General features: G+C 43.5%; 1 protein-coding gene across 2 annotated transcripts in view; it reads right to left on the bottom strand.

Annotated features, from left to right (window-relative positions):
* The window catches only part of FNDC3A (fibronectin type III domain containing 3A), a 1,256,364-nt gene that overhangs the window by 1,095,066 nt on the left and 141,388 nt on the right, over positions 1-19,910 (bottom strand). For both annotated transcript variants that reach the window (XM_078657339.1, XM_078657340.1), the window contains exon 3: positions 4,274-4,410. In XM_078657339.1, coding sequence (XP_078513465.1) covers positions 4,274-4,381 — 108 coding nt within the window. In that variant the 5' untranslated portion in view covers positions 4,382-4,410. The remainder of the gene's footprint in view (positions 1-4,273; positions 4,411-19,910) is intronic.

The following is a 19,910-nucleotide window of genomic DNA, read 5'->3' as shown; positions in this document are numbered from 1 at the left end:
GGTGATACGGGGGCAGTGTATTGCGCGCAGGGCTGGAGTCCTGAGGTCCATCAGAAACACACTGGCAGTGATAGAAGGTGAACTGAAGGTCCTCGAACAATCATTTTGTTTGACTCCGACACCCGCGCTGGCGGTACAGATTAAAGCCAAACTACTGGACTTTGCTGAAGAGGCACAGCGCGAGTTAAAATTCTTGGGGAAACAAGCTGAGGCCCGCAGATATGGTGAAGGGGATAGACCGAGCCGCACACTAGCCAGGTTGATTAAATCCGCTCCCCCTCCCACACGAGTGCACACTGTGGTTGACAACACAGGGAAGACATTGACTGACCAGCAGGAGATACTACAATCCTTCGCCACTTACTATGCCACACTATACAAATCCACACACAGTTCATCGGAAGAGGTCCTTGAAACTTTTCTAGAATCTATAGCGCTAGTGTGGTTCAACAATGCCCACAGGCAGTATATGGACCGCCCCGTAACAGTACAGGAGATTACAACCACCATCAAAGCCCTACCACTGAACAAGGCGCCGGGGCCAGACGGACTAACGGCAGCCTTTTATAAGGCATATGCAGAGGAACTGGCTCCCCGCCTGCACGCTGTGTCTGTTGAAGCGCAGGAAGTGGGAATACTGCCAGACTCGATGAGGGAGGCCCTTATTGTCACGCTACTTAAACCTGACAAAGATGATAAAAGCATGGACTCCTACCGCCCCATATCCTTAATTAATGTAGATGTCAAGATCTAAACTAAGATAATAGCTGACCGCCTCCAGCCTTTGCTCCCAGATGTGGCCCTACCAGATCAGTCAGGGTTCATACCGGGCCGCTCCACCACACATAATTTACGCACGGTTTTCTCTGCACTGCACTACCTCCACCCGGACACTCAGGCTGCTGTGGTGTTTCTTGATGCGACAAAAGCCTTCGATTCCCTTGAGTGGTCGTTCCTGTTCACCATACTGGCACGCATGGGATTCAGCCCACTGTTTATAAATTTGATTCGCTTACTATACACCGCCCCTAGAGCCAGGATACGACTAAATGGCATGATTTATGACCCATTTCTGATCTCTAGAGGGACTAGACAGGGCTGCCCATTGTCCCCTCTCCTATTGCCATGGAGCCACTAGCTGCCAGGATTAGACAACATCACACAGCAAGAGGCATTGCGTTCAGCTCCCGCAGCCTACTCATCTCCCTATACGCCGATGATGTGACCTTGTATGTAAAAAACCCAAATGAGAATCTAAACCCACTATTGCGTGAATTTTTTTAATTTGGGGGCCTATCAGGCGTCTCCATAAATTGGTCTAAGTCGGTTGTATTTCCTCTCACTGATAGCACGACCGAGGTACACTCAGATTATCCCCTCCGATGGGAGGCAGACGAAGTGAAATACTTGGGGGTTTGGGTCAGCAGAAAGATGCAGGAGATCTGGAACCTTAACTTTGGCAGAGCGATCACCTGGCTGGAAGGCAAAGTAGCGATCTGGTCCAAGCTTCCCCTCTCTTTAGCGGGTAGGATTGCGCTTGCAAAGATGATTGTACTGCCCAAGTTCCTCTACTTATTTGCCAATGTGCCAATTCCACTGACACAACACTTTTTTGCACGCTTGCGCTCCAATTTGTTATCACTTGTTTGGGCGGGGGGTCAAGCCAGGGTATCATGGGCACTGTTGACACTTCCCCTGCGACAGGGAGGTTTGGGAGCACCAGACATGCATCTATACGCACTCTGCGCGCAGGCCCAATACCTACATTTCTGGACCTACCCCACGCCTTACCAGCCGCATGTGGCAGTGGAAATCGACATGGTCTCTCCGCTTCCGCTTAATGTGGCCTTATACCAGAAAGCTCCTAGTCCATCACAGGATATCAACACAGCAGACGTGCTCCGCTGGTCCTGGAGAGAGCTATTGAAACGGTCATCCCTCCCTCTGCTGTATGCGCCTGCGATGCCCCTCACCAATGGCATCACCTAATGTATTGATTTGTTTTGATCGTATTCAAATATTTGTTTCCAGCACACTTCGGAATTACCAAACAATTTGATTCATTGGGACTTTCCTAATTCTGAAATGTTTGCACACTTCATTAACAGCCATTTAAATTATATTGTGTGCTAGAAAAAAGCCTTTGGTAACTAAGTAAAATAAATGTGTAGAGAGCACATTATCCAAAGGTGTGACAGTGATGGCAAAACTCAGAAGCTGCAATAGAGGCAGGGAGATCAACTGAAAAAGACGAGACAACTCTACACAGAATCAAAGGGAATAAGCCACTCTTTCCCACCCCCAGATTATCAAATAATGCCTCTCACTTTGAAGTTAGAGGAAAAATAATACACCATCAAGCTCCCTCGGAAGACAGAGCCTGACATTGACCTCTGTCATTGACTACATAGCAAATGTGACCAGATAACATTTAAACACCTGTTTACAGAAAGCAGGCACTCTTGGAAGAATACAGTAAATAGGGAATGCTTCACAAAAGGGACAAACACATGGTGGACAACCTCAAACAACAAGCATTTGCAATGCAATAGGTGTCGCATTATAAAAGTTTGACCTATTGGCATTGCTAATGATAAGGCATCACCAATAGCACAAACATTCACTGCCAGACCTATTACATTGCAAATGCTTGGTTTGTATTAAAATGGAAGATGGATTTAATGAATTTGCAAGATGTGTAAAACTGAACTTGTAGCCGATGTAGGGTTTATGGAATGTACATAATGATATGTCGATCTTAAAATCAATAAAGAAATTTAAACAAAAATAAACAAAGTCACAATCCAAAGGCAGCACACAATGTTCTAACCGTAAAGGATTTCCAGGAATAGGAGTAATGAGAGACACCACTTTATCTCTCTCTCTTCTCTGAACAAAAAGGAAGGATTCTTTTGCTATTTCCTCACAGCAAACAATTCAAAGAAATATTATATTCCCCCCTCTCTAGAGTACATCCTTGTTTGCATTCCTCTCCGGAAGTAGTGGAAACAAAAATGATGCAAAGAAAAAAAATATTGTCCAAAAACAAAACATCCGAGGCACTTTTTCCTACCTCTCTGATCAAAGGCATCCGCGGTTCCACTTCACTGCCACACTCCGTCACTGTCCATTGGAATATCCATTCACCAATGGCAGGTCGAGGCAGCACACAATTTCAAATGGAGTCTATGCAGGATTGTTTCACCACCAGATGCTCTGAGACATGCGGCCAGGTTCTGCCATCCTTCCGCCAAACCCTCAGAACATTTGGATGTGTACATTAGGTTTGCCTGGCTCTCAACGACAAAGCGTTATTCAATTCTGGCCAGCATTACTGTTATAAGTATCAACTTAATTTCGGAGTCAGAATGTCACAATAATAAAATTGGCACACCAAATTGCTCCTTTGAATAATTTTGTTGACCATTTCAGTTTCCAGGTCCATGGAATTTCTATTAATTACACCTTTGATTTCGTTAGAACTACACATCTGGGATTCTCAATATTAATAACTACAGATTATCAACAGATAAGGGCATCATAAGAAGTAAAAGAATATGCAATTTTTACGGTACACACAGCACGGTTGCAACTTAATATACGGAAAAAAACCTCTGCAAAAGCCAACAAACCGCAGTGAAAGCGATTGCTATTGGAAAACAAAGAAGCCAGCGAGTGGTGCGCGCGCTCACGCCACAATGAGACATGTGGTTTCAATTATCGCGCCCGTGTCTGGCCGTGATAATTGAAACCTAAAGGCAGTGGTGCGGGTAACCGACACCAATAGGCCATGGGCGGGGCATTGCGCCCGCCTTAGGCCAATTGCGTGCTGTCTTTGTTAAAAAAGATGCACGCAAAGGCCAATAGCGTGGGCCAAAAGGAACAGCACACGCATGAGCGTGTGCGATTCCTAGGTCTGTTTTCAAACCCCCTATGAGGTCTCTCGCTGCTCAAGCAGTGGTGCGCACTGCAACGCTAGGCACGAGACGTAAAAAAACAGCAAACAGAAAGTAAACAAATGTGAATTACGAACCACAGATCCAATGGTAAGCAACGGACCGAATGCATTTTCAAGGAAACTTTCAGAATGCCTTCAATATGTCTTCAGCAAACCAGACGGTTTTGACCTAATAATAAGTCTAGCATTTGTAAAATGCTCCCTTTATAAGTGAAAAAAATGCTGTAAAAAACTTTGTTCACCAGTAAATACAATTGACATCCTCATACAAATGAAAATGGGCAGTTTGCTAGAGTTTCGAAAATAGAGCCTTACCTGTTGGGCTCCTTCTGCATTTACAATTGGAGATGTATGAAGTGTAACTTCACTAGTGTTGAGTGGCGTGTTATCCACTGGTGGCGGAGGCTCTGCCATCATTGACATACATAAATCTACAGGATGGCCTTCAAAATCTGAAAAAAACACACTCTGAATGTTAAACTGCTAAACAACACACGCTCAAAAATACTTTATCGTGTCAGATCTAAAATTTGAGGATTGACATCACTGTATTTTACACTAAAACACACAGAAATAATATTCACTTGGGAGTGCGAGAATAGATTGTGAAAGAATGATGCTCTGGCTCTGAAACACACACGAGAAGAAAGATATAGATCACTGTTCAATTTGCTTTTAAAATGGTAATGCTTCCTCGTGAACTGGATGTATTCCAAGGACAAACTAGAAATGCATAGCTGACTTCTTTTCTAGTGAGCAGAATGGATCATACAAATAAATTGACCATTCAGCAAAAAACAGCATGCATTAACAGTTGTCAGTAAATAAATTGAGTGGAATTCTTCTCTTTACTTTGGGGTGTTGTGGGACTCTGAAATAATTCCGTTAGCATAAGCAGAAGCCATCTTGTTTGTGGCACCAATTTTGTTAGCTATGTAATTCTTCTGTCTTCACTGTTGCCTGCCCTTCTATTCAGCTTTAGTTAACTCCTTCTGTACTGAGCCAAAGCAATGTACATTCTGAGAAAAGGCCTATAGCTGCTAGAATGCACCTGGCTAAAGATTAACTGTCAACTGGTTTCTACTGTAGTAAACAGTTCTGTTTCCCCCCCCACTTTGCTGACTAAGTGATTGCCAATCTGCCCATGTCTGGCTGAAACTATTTCTGTGTAGGCCTGTACCTTCTATTTGTATCTACATGCTTACTCTGCAAAAAAGTATGTATATAAGCACCATGGTCTGTGTATTCAATGTACTACCTCAGGCAGCACTTGAGAGTGCTGTGTGGATGTAGTCCCACTCACGAGTGATTAATAAACTTGTTATTTGAATTCCAACTTCAGTGCCAATCTCTATTTTGTTGGTCTATGGACCTGTGGACAAGATAAGGGTGACCCCTGCACCGGTGTACTCATTAAAAGGCACATTTCCGCAGTGTAAAAGGGAAAACAAATAGCTTAAAAATTATAGGACGTGTAAAAAGTAACAGGATGTATTAATAATTTAGATCTGTGTAATAATGTTTTCACACCATACAGCAGAGCGTAAAGGCAGTGTCAGGGCCAAGCTGGCGTTATGGCGATTATTGAAGAAAGTAGGACATGCTTTCTTTGTGGAACACTTGTTATTTAAGAACACTGGGAAGAACCACGGACTCCTCCGACGAGGCTGCTGGGCTTGAAGAATTTTAAAAAGTTGCAAAATGTTTTCAGTGGAAAACAACTTTATTGTGTAGTTAATTAAAACCATTACAATTTTAGCATAAAATACACCAAATATGACAACGTACTTGTTTACACTTTGAGTTGCGCTTCCTTGACAGCGCATGCAGCAATATTCTCTTAAGTGGTGGTTTTCCTCACTATTGCACAGTTTGAAATAACAGATAATATTGTCCAGGCCGATACTAAAATATTGTTGGGTCAAAATCTCTAGTGAAGCGATATACCTGTTACGTCTAAAGCAGTGAAGTGGGGTCTGTATCCGGAATCACCACTATCATGGCTTTAGGTGACTATGTACAGACACTGTGCCATTTGTGGCTACATCTAGACAAGGGTTTGATGTGCAAAATAGTAAATTAATTTGACCTTCTTAAAAAAGGACGTTAAACATATTACGTATAAAAACCAAGACGACGCATCTGTGACTGTAATGTGCAAAGTGTTCGCTAGTTTCAAATGCTATGTACAATTTGGGGCTGTCACTGGGCTAGGGTTTCATGTGCAAAAATTGCCTTTTCGGTTTTAAAAGCATCCTTGCTAATAAATAATTTCATTTTCAACCACAAAGTCTTGCCACTTCTACCATCTCAAGCGCAAGCTCAAGTGATAAGGTGTACAATTCTCAGCAGGCTGGATTACTGCAATGCCCTCTTGTTGGGGTCCCCTGAGTTTTTGTTGGATAGGCTCCAAAGGGTCCAATCAGCGGCGGCTAGGTTGGCTCTGGGGCTTCCAAGAAGAGCACATGGGCTGTCCGCCCTTGTGAAGCTATATCGGCTACCTATGAGGCAGAGGATACATTTTAAGGCCCTCTGCCTAGTTTTTAGGGCTCTCCACGGAACAGGTCCTGCCTCCCTGCAATCGAAATTTGTTTGGTACGCTCCAACTAGACAGCTTCGATCTTCTACGGCCAAGTTGGTGAAGGTACCAAGATTCAGGAAGGTCAGAGCTGGAGGCAGATCCTTTGAGGTGGCTGCTGCCAAACTCTGGAATCTGCTCCCGCTCGAGATCAGGCAAATCTCTGAGCTTCTTCCGTTCAGGAGAAAGATTAAAACATGGCTGTTCCCCAATGTAACTTTCTAAAACTCACGCTCCAGCTGCTAACGTCAGTTTTGAACCAGTCAGCGCCAGGATGTCTGCAAGGTGACAGTGCGCTTAATAAATGTTTTAAATAAATAATAAATAAATAAATAAATCTTAAAGAAAGGCATTATGCATCTAAAATCTGTGGAAAAACAGACTATGTTTCACTGTCCTCATTAGTTGCAAACCTGTGCTGTACCTGTGCTGCCGCGAGATTGAAATTGATATGCGATGGTCCATCAATCTCTTAGTCCGGCAGTTAACTATCAGTCCATGCGTTTGGTCAGACCACCATTTAATAAGCTTTATCCTAAGTGATCTCTCGTTAGCCAAACCCTCAGCAGGACCAAAATGAATGACCAGAAACTGGAATCACGGTAACCTGCCCAGCTTTCATAATACCCTGGCATCGAACCTCCTGGCAAGAATAGATAACGTTGACAAGTTTGAGACAGCAATTACAAATGCCTATTTGTAATTGCTGTCTCAAACTTGTCAACTGAAGGCAAGTGAGATACATGCCCCTTTACACAGTCAAGCCAGTGGCACACGACGGCACAAGGCTTCTAAGTGGTTCTACCCAGAGCTGAAATTAGCAAACTTAAGAACCCGCCAGGCTGAACGGAAATGGTGTAAAGCCTACCTGTCAGAAATAAGGGAAATATATATAAAATCCCTGACAGCCTACAAAGCAGCCATTCTAGAGACTAAGAAAGCTTTTTTTACCAACAAAGTATTAAGCTTGGGAAATAAAGCAAACGATATTTTTAATATATTAAAGGAATTATCAAACCCGGACCAAATAACATCTGCTATCATGCCTTCTCAGGCACTGTGTGACGACCTTAATTTCTCCTTTGTGAATAAAATAAAGAAAATACAAGACTTCATTGCTCCTAGTACACAGGACTGGAAATCCCAACAGCAAGATAGCAGTCCCTCCACGCTTTCCCCATGGTATAAAGTAAAATCAGGCTCACCTAAAGACCCCTGCCCGCCTTCGATACAAAAAGACATCTTTACCCTCTTCTCAAACAGTACCCTCACCTTGCTTAACCTTTCACTCATGCAAGGTGCGGTCCCTTGTGCCTTTAAAGAAGCAGTTATAATCCTGCTCCAAAAGAAAACTAGTATAGACCCCTGACAGTTAGACAACTATAGACCCATCTCGCTTCTTCCCTACCTTGCAATAATCCTCGAGACATATGTAGCCAAACTTCTTTGTGCCTTCATTGAAGAGACCAACTTCCTAGATCCCTATCAAGCAGGTTTTAGGCCCTCTCGTTTGACTGAATCAGTCATCTTAAGAGTTGTGGATGACTTGAAAGAAGGAGCGGACAGTGGGCACACCAAGTATTGGACCTACTAGACCTGTCGGCAGCATTCTATACCGTTGATCAAGTGATACTAGCGGATAGAATGGCGGCAGCAGGTCTTAGAGGCACTGCTTTAGAATGGATGAAATCCTTTCTGCTGAAAGATCGTACCCTATCAGTTAGGCTTGCCCCCTACAGCTCTGTCATTGCAACCATACAGAACAAACAGAATATCTTGAACCCAACCAGGCTGGCTTCCGTTCGTGCCATTCAACCGAAGCAGTCATATTGGCGGTACAAAATACTTTGAGGCGGAACGCGGATAAGGGAATCCACCAGGCCCTGGTCTTACTTGATCTTTCGGCAGCATTCGACACGGTTGACTATACCATCTTGGTCAACCGTGTCAAACAAGCTGGCCTTAGGGGGCCTGTGTTGAGTTGGATCCGTTCCTTTATCACTGGCCGCACTCAATCAGTAAGATTGGGCCCTTTTACAGCTCCCACCATTTCCACCACATGTGGGGTACCTCAGGGCTCATCTTTGTCACCTTTACTTTTTAATTTGTACCTGCGCCCACTACTGTACTCCCTAAGACATGCTAAAGTTACCATCTTTAACTATGCAGACGATCTGCAACTCATCTTCCCTTTGAACACCAAGGACTCGGTAGAGGAATTTCAAAACACCATGTCACACATTCAGGGTTGGATGAGCCGTAACCATCTGAAACTTAACCCAGGCAAGACTGAATTGGTCTTGCCTGGGCAGAGTGAATTAAGCTGGAACCCATGCTTTTGGCCATCTAGCATGGGGGTTCCACCTATTAGATCGCCCTCAGTTAAAAGCTTGGGAGTATTAATTAGTGAGGATCTTTCTTTGAAAAGACAGGTAGGCACGGTAGTGTCGTCCAGTTTCTTTCAACTAAAAAAAATAAGGAAAATTGCTCGCTTTCTCACGCAGGCCGCCCTTATCCAGGTCATAATTGCCCTTGTTTTGTCTCGACTGGACTTTTCCAACAGTCTTTACTTGGGGCTCCAAGCGGGAGAGTTAAAGCGACTTCAGTTGGCCCAGAATCAGGCCGCTAGACTTATCCTGGGACTCTCAAAATGGCAATCTATCAGACCTGGTTTGAAACAACTACACTGGCTGCCTGTTGCGCAGCGAATTGCATTTAAAACTGGGTGTATTATTTTTAAATCTTTACAAGACTCAGGCCCGAAGTTTATAAAAGAATTGTTCTTTAGATATAATCCATCTTTAAATCTCCGCTCTGCTCAAAAATCTTTACTGATTGTTCCATCTTACAAAAGGAAGCGCCTTGGTGGCAGCTGCTTCGACCACCTTGCAGCCACCTTTTGGAATTTGCTTCCCTTACAATTGAAACTGAGTGGAGATCTTCTTAGCTTCAGACATTCTCTCAAAACCTGGCTGTTCTCGCAGGCCTATTGCTAAGTCATATCTCACTTTTAACTGTTGTGTTGTGTTCTCTTTCAATAGCGCCATGAAGTCCCTGGGCGTACGAGCGCTTAATAAATACATATTAACATAACATAACATAACATAACCATAAACTGTGGGGTACCACAGGGATCTTCCCTGTCCCTCCACCTTTTTAACCTCTATATTCGCCGCCTGGTCCACTCTCTCCGACAAATTAAGGTTTATATTTACAATTACGCGGACGACATGCAATTGATTTTTTCAATTGACGAGACACAGGACTGTAAGGTATTCTTCCAAGACACCATGCTATTCATCAAAGAATGGATGAATCACACCACCTCACACTGAACTCCGATAAAAAAGAGATAGTAATTTCCAACAACAGGCTAAACCATTGGACCCCTACACACTGGTCAAAAACATTAGTAATTCCACCAACCCCCAAGAGTGATGTAAAGAGTCTTGGCATCCAAATAGACGCCAACCTATCTATGCAATCTCAGATAAGCATGGTTACGTCATCCTGCCTTTATCAACTGAGAAATTTCAGAAAAATCTTAAGATTTTTCACCAGGGAGTCCAGCACATTAATCATGATGGCATTGATTCTGTCTTGAATTGACTATGCAATGCCATTTACTTAGGTCTCCCTATAAACCAAACCTATGAGTTTCAGCTGATCCAAAATCAAGCGGCCACAATTATTATTCAAAAACCTAGGCACTGCCATACGAAACCATAGATGAAGGAGCTCCACTGGCTTCCCGTAGTACAGCGGTCAACGATTTCTCAAACTCCCTGTACTACGGCCTACCTAAATTCCTCCTTAGTAGGCTCCAGATTGTACTGAACCAAGCGGCAAGGCTGGCCTATAAAACCCCGAAGTGGCAATCTGCGAGACCTCTGCTTCACAGACTCCACTGGTTACCGGTAGAGCAGAGGACCGCATTTAAGATCGGCTGCCTGACCTTCAAAGCTGTGTTCGGGACCTCCCCTGCCTTTCTCAAATCATTGGTTATCCCCTACTGTCCAGCACGTAATCTTCGTTCCTCCCATCGCCTCTTGCTAGCTGTCCCTGCTACCAAATTTTTAAAAAACGGCGGTCGGAGATTTGCCTCCCTAGCCCCCGCCCTCTGGAACCAGTTACCTCTCTCTCTTAAATCTGCCAATTCCCTTTTGGCTTTTAGAAAACTTCTGAAAACCCACCTCTTCACACAGACTGGCTAGACCCTCGTCTCTCCATCTCACCTGCACTCAGCCAGCGCCAGGAAACCTCTCGGTGTCAGTGCGCTATACAAGTTCCCCCTAAGATAAGATAAGACGGGTTTTATTATTTTCAAGTCAATCAACAACAGAGGCCCAAAATTTCTTTCCACAAAGATCTACCCATACCTCCCAATACGGAATCTCAGATCGGCACAAATGAACTTGTTGCTAGTTCCCAGATTTAAGCGCAAAAGAATGGGTGGTTCAAACTTCTCCAAGTTGGACCTTCAACTTTGGAACTTCATGCCGACCGTGATTACACAAACAGCGGATTATATGAGTTTTAGAAAAAAACTGAAATCCTAGCTCTTCTCTCAAGCCTAGCTAAACACATAGTCTGTGGTGGTTTTAAACTTAGCGCCAAGAGACCTGTTGGTGTAAGCACGCTTTACAAATTCCCCATAACATAACATAACAGGGTGCAGAGTCATGTAATGATCTTAAAGTTAAGAGTGGCGCATAATTTTATCTGACACAATAGAGGTTGGTCTTAGTACAAAAAGTGCTAGATGTCTGCTGTCTTCTTTTTCAATGATTGTGAGTTTTCACTTTTGCAGTATAGGGTAGGGCAGCCGCAAACTTGGGTCTGAAGTCAGCAATGTGCGTTCAATGTTGTCTGTAACAGTTTGCCGACTTGCTGTAAAATCTTTGTTGTCCTGTATGCAAGCAGTAGCGACTGGCTGTTTAGTAATGCTATTACGGAGTGTCGGCATGATCGTATCCAAAGGGAACGGAGGGCTGGAAGTAAAAAGTGCTGCCTCCATGTATTGACGGCTAGGCAGATGCACAGGAAATGTAAGACTGACTCTTCCGCATGTCCGCAGAGACGACACAGACTGGTCGGCAAAGTTTGTCTCTATGTTGGGACTAAATCTTTTGAAAAAAAGGCTCCGAGTCGAATCAAGAGCAGTAAGTGCTGTATTGTTGGGGATATGTGATGTACAAGATACAGCTGCGGCAACTGGGTCCCATTCGAGGATAAAACCATCCATCCATGTTTCTTCTTTGGAAGCATTGCTTTGTCCAGTAGCCAAGCTTTATGTTTAGCAGCAGTACATACAATTTGTTTTTAAGACTAAGAAGCTGTTGTTTGTGCCCTATACTTCATGCATATTTAGGGTGGTTAACGCTTGCTCAAATACGGTAGGTCAGGCATTCTTGCTTTTGGGCTGGTTCTTTAATTCCGTCCAGCAGAGACCTAACAAGGATTCTTCTTGGGCTGCTCTCAGCTTCCAGCACAGTTTGAGTATTGCTGCTGACCTTACCGGGAGTTGGATCAGTAATCCAAATTCTAAGAGAACCTGCTCCTGGGAGGTAAATTGCGGAAACCCAAAAATATGTTTAAAGAGACAAGATTGTTGTAAGTTAAAATAATTGCGTCTTTCACTTTAAATAGTTCGGAGCCGTAGGTAAGCGCTGGAAGAAACTTAGAAGCAATTACTTGTGGAAGATGGGAATTAGATGGGCACATTAATTTCAATCTTAGTGTGTTTAGAGCAAAATGCAGCTTGTTCGCCTGAGCTCGTCTATTGATTAGATGGTCTTTGAGTGTAAATTTGGGGTCTATCACCACTCCTAGATATTTGTATGGGCCGGTCTGCTCTATTATGTTCCCTGCTGCGAGCCATTTGTATTTTGTGTTGTGGGTGCTGGAGTTTGCAGAGAAACAGATAACCTTTTTATGGTTGTAATTTAGCGATAAACCAAGCGCCTCTGTGTGTTCCAACAGCTTTGTGATCAAACGCTGTAGGCTAATCGGTGTCTGGCTGCATAGGACAATATCATCAGCGTATTGCAGACTTCTCACTTGGTGATTTGCTAGCTTTGGGGGATCACTTTGTACTTCTATCAGCCTGGTGTCTAGATCTACAGTAAAGATGTTAAATACGCTGTGAGCTAGCACACACCCTTGTTTTAGGCCTCTATGCATTGGTATCTTCGCTGTGGTTCTCTCTCCATTTCCTAGCTTTACCTATACCCAAGTGGCTAAGTACAGGTTTATTATGGCTCTTAGTAAAGTTGGCAGAATGCCCATTTTTCCATCTTTTGCCATAGGAGCTCTCTGGTAGCATGTTGAATGCTGCCTTCAGATCCACGAAACAAGTGTACAATTTGGTAGACTTTTGTTGCACTTTTACAGCAAGGAGATTCAAGGCCAAGAGGTTGGTCATAGTGCTTGTGACTGGTCTGAAGCCTGTTTGTGAGATCTTGTTAGAAGTGACCCAATCTTCGAGATCTGCGTGAAGATCTGAGGCATGCCCTTTGGCTTCTACATCAATGAGCGTGATTAATCTGTAGTTTGCTGGGTCTGATCTGCCGCCAGCTTTGAATATCGGGTGTAGTATACTGCTACTCCATGATGCGGGTATGCTGTTTGATTGAAAGGCGTGGTTAAACAGCGGAGTGAAAAAATAGGCCCAAGGACAATGTTTTTAATGTTTAGTTGTAAAAATGTTTGGGTTAAAGTATATTTATAAGCAGTGCTGGTACTGCTTAAAACAACGGAAATACCGATCCATGTCTTTTCCAAAGGAATATCAACTCTAGGCTAAAACTATTTTTTTTTAAAAATATCTTTATTGGCATTTGTAATCATACATAGCAGTATACTGTAGGCATTAAGTAATAACATAGTATAGGTGGAACTAGATTTAGCTGATTTGACCCCAGCTGGGCACTTAACGTGTTTCAGAAGGCATTATTGCATCACATTTATATTCATAGGGAACAGACAAAGTATGAGCCTATGGAGTAAAATTTACATCAGCCGTGCCACTCTTGTCTATCCTAGGAGGGCTGCAATTTATTACTGTCCCCCATTTCACATATCTAAAATGCGCCTTATATGCCATATTACTTACTCCCTGGAGCCTACTAGTTACAAGTAAACGCCGCAAGATTCACTGGCTACTCCATGGATCATCCATGCCATAGATACCTCTAGTTAATAACATGTTTAAACAAGAAAAATATCTTCAAACAGTGCATGCAGGTGTCCCTATCTCTGAGAGTATTGGTATTAGGGGTGGTGAACTAGTATATTCTCGTTAGGTTAAAACTACTTCTATAAAACAAATTATACACAGATGAAAGCGAGACATTGTCTAAAGCAATTAATATATATATTTTCTGTTGCCAATAAAAGATTTGAGCGATTGCGTGATTCACTGTCAAAACCAATGCAGAAATAGTAGGTGTCATATAAAACTAGAGTGCCCAGAACAGGATGGTTACACTGTAAGTTTAAATTACATAACAAACTGCACTCAATAAGGAATCCAAATAGATACACCCATGCTTCTAGTTATAACTTGAATAATCGTTAAGGCACCTCTGCCGATGAGGTTGAGGGCGGAGCCCTAGACTTTTCTCAGGGAGTGAGCCCAGCAGAAATGATTGTATGAGTGGTGGGCATACAGAGGGCTGAAGGGTAAAAGAGTGGTAACAAAGTTAGGTGGGAGAGGCGAGCTAAAAAAGTAGGAAAAGATCCCAAGGACTCCAGCCTCCGCTGGGTTGTGAAGAACATGATAAACACGGAGCTGAGGTTCATAACGTTCAAATGGCGGACTGCAATGATGTGATGTGTCTGTATGTACAAGGGCTGAGTGAGCAATGCATGCTGTGGAAAGTGTAATGTGAATGGTGAGATGATGTGCGAATTTGATGGTGCATATGTGGTGGGTGAAGCCCAGCAATTAGGTACAGTTTGTAGGGAAATGGAGCTCTGGCAGGTCCTGTAAGGTAGTAGTTGTAAACAAAGGGCCTAACATGAAATACATAATTTACTTCCCACCTGAGTGAGTAGTCTAGACTTTTGTGTGATGACCCTTTGCTCTAACCAAATTTGGTGTCGAGCTCTTTGTTAATACAACATGCATGGACATGCATCAGGACTCTGGCAGCAGTTCGCAGTGGAGAAATGGTCCTGGCAGAGAAGGGGGTCTTTCTAGTGATGGAAAGAGGCCACCTGGACTTTTTTTTGTTTTTTGTTTACCGACCTGGTCTGTAGATTTAAGTCAGGGTCGGTAAAAATATTGAGAAAAGTACCTGAATCTATCTATTTTTACCCTTCTGAAACACACTTAAAACAGCAAACACATACCTAATCATGTAGACCTGTCTAGTTTGTTTTAGAATGATAATTAGAGCAATCAGAGGAATAATTACCATTTAAAAAAAATCCTGACTATTTTAGACCAATTCTTTATCACCTGCCATCTCTTGGCTGGTCCATAATAGCAAAATGTAAGTAAAATGACAATATTTGTTTTCTAAGAAAGGCGGCAGTAACCCTAGTGGCCATTGAGGAGGAGTCCGGGGTCGCCCACCCTCAAATCCACTGGCAAGTGGTGTCAGCAGTGACTGCTGAACAGGAAGGGAAGAGTGAGGCAGGCAAAGGCAAGATGTCAGCTAAACAGAGTGAATACGGATGTCGTGTCCAATGGACAGTGAGCAGGTTTAAAGACAAGCACATCTATGTGGGCATGTTCTTCGAGCAAGTGTGCATGTAAAACACTAAGGGGAGTTGCTGGGAGTGTGCACAGCGAGAAAGTAATTCTGGAAAACCACGCTTCTTACATCACTGCTCCGATGGATGTACCATTAATAGCAACAGAAAATAGACTTTCGATGTCTTGGTCTTGTTCAGCAAGGGCACGGAATATAGAAGAAAGACATCTCTGTCCTTCCGGAAAAAAATAGGTCTTGCATTTTTTAGAACGACATTCATCTTCGTAAGAAACTGGCACGTGTGTATCTGCCTAGGAGATTTAAAGTGGATATTGTACAGAGATGTTTGGTATTTGGGGTTCCTCTTTATTTGCTGTGGACCCGTTTTCACAGTTTTTTTCTAAAACAATTTTCTACATTTTGCGAACAAAGGAACACAGCATCCAGAACATACGGTAACTTTGCCACCATATGTGCCCCCAGTACATCTCACTAATCCGCATCACGTTATGCATTAGCAAGTCCATATTTCCACCAGCATCCATCCATATATCTTCCAATGTTCACGAGGGCAGCCTCTGGCTGTATGAGAAGGAGAGAAGGAGGGAGAGAGAGAGAGAGAGAGAGAGAGAGAGAGAGAGAGAGAGAGAGAAGGATAAGGAGAGAGAAGGAGAGAGAGAAAGAGACAGAGAGAGAAGGATAGAGAGGGAGTGAGAGGAGGAGCGAGAGAGATATGAGAGAGAAGGAGAGAGAGAGAAGGAGAGAGTGGGGGCAGATAGAGAGAGAGAAGGAGTGTGTGTGTGGCTTTTTCCCCCGCGAAATATCCATTTTCTGGTTATTACCATGGAGCATTATCCTGCTCTCTAATTGGTGCACCAATCCACCCCTCCCATTTCTGCTTTAGTGTTGCAAATTAGCCCGGGGCCCTGATCTCTAAGGAGCAGTAGATCTGAGATTCCGCCCCCTCCTTTCCCAGGGACCCCCACCTGAGCCTTAGCTTCTAGTGGGCTATTTATACGCTGGGAGCTCAGCTAATATGGCCTGGGCTGGTTGCAAGTGGGGACAAGGCGTAGCTGTAAGTATTTGTAGAATTGGGTTTATTTAAATGAAGATGTGACTGAAGTTTCTGGCATGAGCTCCCGTGCAACCCATGCCAAACCTTCCCCAGGTTTGTCATGTCTATCATATCCCACCTGCTAAACCTCTGCAGTTAGGAGGGGTGCCCCAACCATCTCCCCCACCCCAGCGGAGTGTGCTGTGTCAATTGGCGGTCGTATCCAGTCATTTGCAGCGCAGAGCGCCAGTCCAGGGACACTACTTTTATTGCTGCTGTGACGTACTTCTGTGATCGTTGTTTTAAAGCAGGTGTAAGACATAGCCTTTAAAGGGTTATTTTATTTTGAAGGGGCATTTTTGGACAGTGACCTCGTGTTGGCAAGCCACTGGCAGTAAGTAACCAGTAAAAAGAAGGCTGCTGCTGAAGTGCTCGAGTTGAATATGCTGTGAGAGATGTGAAGGAAATGCACGAGCGCACTTACCATATATGTGTTTGAAGATCCATATACAGTGGGCAATGTTAGTGTTCTAGAGAGAGAACATGTTTTATCTGTGTGGTGGTTGAATAGAAAAAGAATATAGCCTATTTCGGAGTATAAGAGAAAATGTGATGTTTATTTTTCCTATTTGTATCCAATGAAAATATTTTGAGGACATTATTTGATTGCATTTTCGAGAAACTGGGTTGAGAAGGGTGATATGGACCTTAAGGCTTTATCTCCCCTGCTTCTTTGTCTGGGCTATTTCTGAGCCAGATGGCAGGGTGCGCAAATATGAAGGATGTAATTCTGTGTGGTAAGCAAATGCAGGTGCACACCTGTGTGTATGAGCGAGCACCCCGGAGTAGGGACGCCTAGTAATGGAGTAAGAAACACAAGGGAACCCAATTGTAGTCGGTCAGGGACCTTGGGTAATCAACTAATTCGGAGGACAATGGTCCCTAGACTAGAAGAGAATGTACGGATAATGAATATAGACACAATCACAAATCACAATCACAAATCAGTGTACCAGTTTCAAAAAGATTATGGGAACCACAAATAAACAAGCATTGGCAAAGGCCGTAGGTTTGAAATCGGCGGTCAGCTTTTTAGTTTTGTCAATGTGTGAACTGTTTTAGAATGGTTTTTGTAAAACCATATTGGTGTGGGAGCTGCCGGGCACCATAATAACAAACATAGGCAAAAGCAAAAATAGTTTTTGGTCTCAAAAAGCACACACTACCACGGTAGTTACTAGCACTGAATAAAATGACTTTGTGTGTCGATATGCTCCTTGTGAAAGAGCAGAATGCGGTCACTCAGAGTGAAGCAAGCTGAGAAAGAGAGAGGAAGAATTTTAATAATCACAAAAGGTCATGGTCAACGCCCAATTATTAAATAAAGTCTCAAAAGTGCATCCATGGTATATGTCCTTGCATTAAGTGCAGGTATACAGATTTCGTGAATTCTGAAGAATTTACAGAAGTAGGACAGGGACAGGAAATAGTACTCCTAGAAAATATTTGTGAACTGCATTTAAGCATAAGCAAATATGCATATGTGAATTTGCTCATGCGAACATCTGAATGTTTGCACGTTCACTTTCCCTTCAACCACTTTTTTCCCACCTCTGAAAGATGGTTTACATCTGCCACTGTCCGTAGTAAATTTATAACCTTTCTCAGTATGGGAAAAGATTAGAGAAGAGTTGTTGAAAAATCTTGAAACATGTAAGGTAATAGGTTTGCAGAGACTCAAAAGGGCATTCTAACCCTAGAACTATTGCTTACCACTACCTTCAGCCCCAGTATGTAGATCTGCAGAAACGTGCCAACAAAAGGGGATTGCAAGTATTCAAACACTACTATGGTATGAGCCCTGGCATAATTAGAGAGGCTATATCACAGCTCTTATATAATGAGATTGCTGCCATAATTTGTCGCTGCACAACGTGGAACCAAAGGAACAAGTGGATTTTGTGATAGGACAAGTAGATTTATGAATCAACCTGCCCAATGGACAAGTAAATATTTTATTAAATCCACACCCCTGAGGTTAACCTAAAAATAAAATTTTCAATGTTCACTTTACACATTTAAGGCTAAGAGGCCTGCTCATATATTTTCGCGGTTGTTTTGCAAAATATGTTTTCTTTTTCTCTTCCCACTGCAGATTCTGTACATTTCCAGAAGGCTTTTATTAGATAATGAATAGGCCTTTTCTTATGTATGAGACAACTGATAGTGAGGAGAAGATTATGCCATCAAGCGCAACTCGTGGGAAAAGCCGTCAGTACCAGATATTCTGCCTAGTGTAATAACTCAAGGACACAGTCATGTATGAATAATTGTGAAAACATGGGAACTAAGGGAGTTTACCAGCTACCAACATTTGGACAAGAATGACTGGTTCCACGGTTTCAAACGATTAGTAGTACTACGGCTTCATCCACGGGCCCCACGAGAGACCACTATTGGACCTACTTCCAAAATTGGATGTTTAAATACATTCTCCTATAATAATTTTAAAAATGTACAGACTAATTGTTTGACAACATGACGCTGGGACGAAATGACTAGCCTTGAGAAAGCCCTGGCTCAACTTGCCACATGAAACACGCATCGGCTGTTCTCTTTCCCTAATAACTTATTCTGTGAAAAGTTTTAAATGAGTGAAATGGATTTAATCAAGTGGTGAATAAAAATAACTATTTACACTCAAATCAACCTGGATTACTGTGTTGTATTTAAATAAGGAATTACCCTACTGACCAGAATATACTCTTTGGAATGGAGTAACATATGCTCACACCCCTTCCCTTACCAGGTACATATGTGTACGTAGATTGACAAACAGCATGACTGCATGTGCAAGCATGCCTCAGGACACCATCAGACAAAGAAGAGCAAAAAAAAGAACAATCGGTCTGCACTTTTCAAGCACTCGTGCTTGTGGAGGCATCCACCTTGCGGGAGCGAGCAGGGGCCATCTGTTTGTAATTAACGCGGCTGCGCCGCTGCTCGCTTCCGCAAGGTGGATGCTGCCACAAGCATGAGTGCTTGAAAAGTGAAGACCGATTCCTAAAGGCCCCCTAAACTCTCCAACCCCAGCTCCAACACCAACACCAACGACATCCCCCCATAGAAAGACCTGTGCAACTCCCTTGCCACCTTCTTCCACTGGAAGATCACCGACATCCACGGCAGCTTCAACAACCTGACCACCCCAACAACCAATGACACCTCAGACCACACGACCACCACCCACAGCGACCCCCTGCTCACCTGGACCCACATCAACGATGACAACACCATCAAGATCATGAATACCATCCACTCCGGATCACCGTCAGACCCATGTCCACACCACATCTTCAACAAAGCCAGCGCCACCATCGCACCCCATCTCCGCAAGGCCATCAACATCTCCTTTGAGACCGCGATCTTCCCGGAGAGCTAGAAGCACACCGAGATCAACGCCCTGCTCAAGAAACCCAAGGCGGACCCGAGAGACCTCAAGAACTTCCGGCCCATCTCTCTGCTCCCGTTCCCAGCAAAGGTTATCGAGAAAGGCGTCAACAAACAGCTGACCCCCTACCTCGAGGAGAACATCCGGGACGCGTCCCAGTCCGGATT

This window comes from Lissotriton helveticus, chromosome 8 (assembly GCF_964261635.1).
Source record: "Lissotriton helveticus chromosome 8, aLisHel1.1, whole genome shotgun sequence".
Lineage (NCBI taxonomy): Eukaryota > Metazoa > Chordata > Amphibia > Caudata > Salamandridae > Lissotriton > Lissotriton helveticus.
This window is presented reverse-complemented; position numbering and strand designations above follow the sequence as displayed.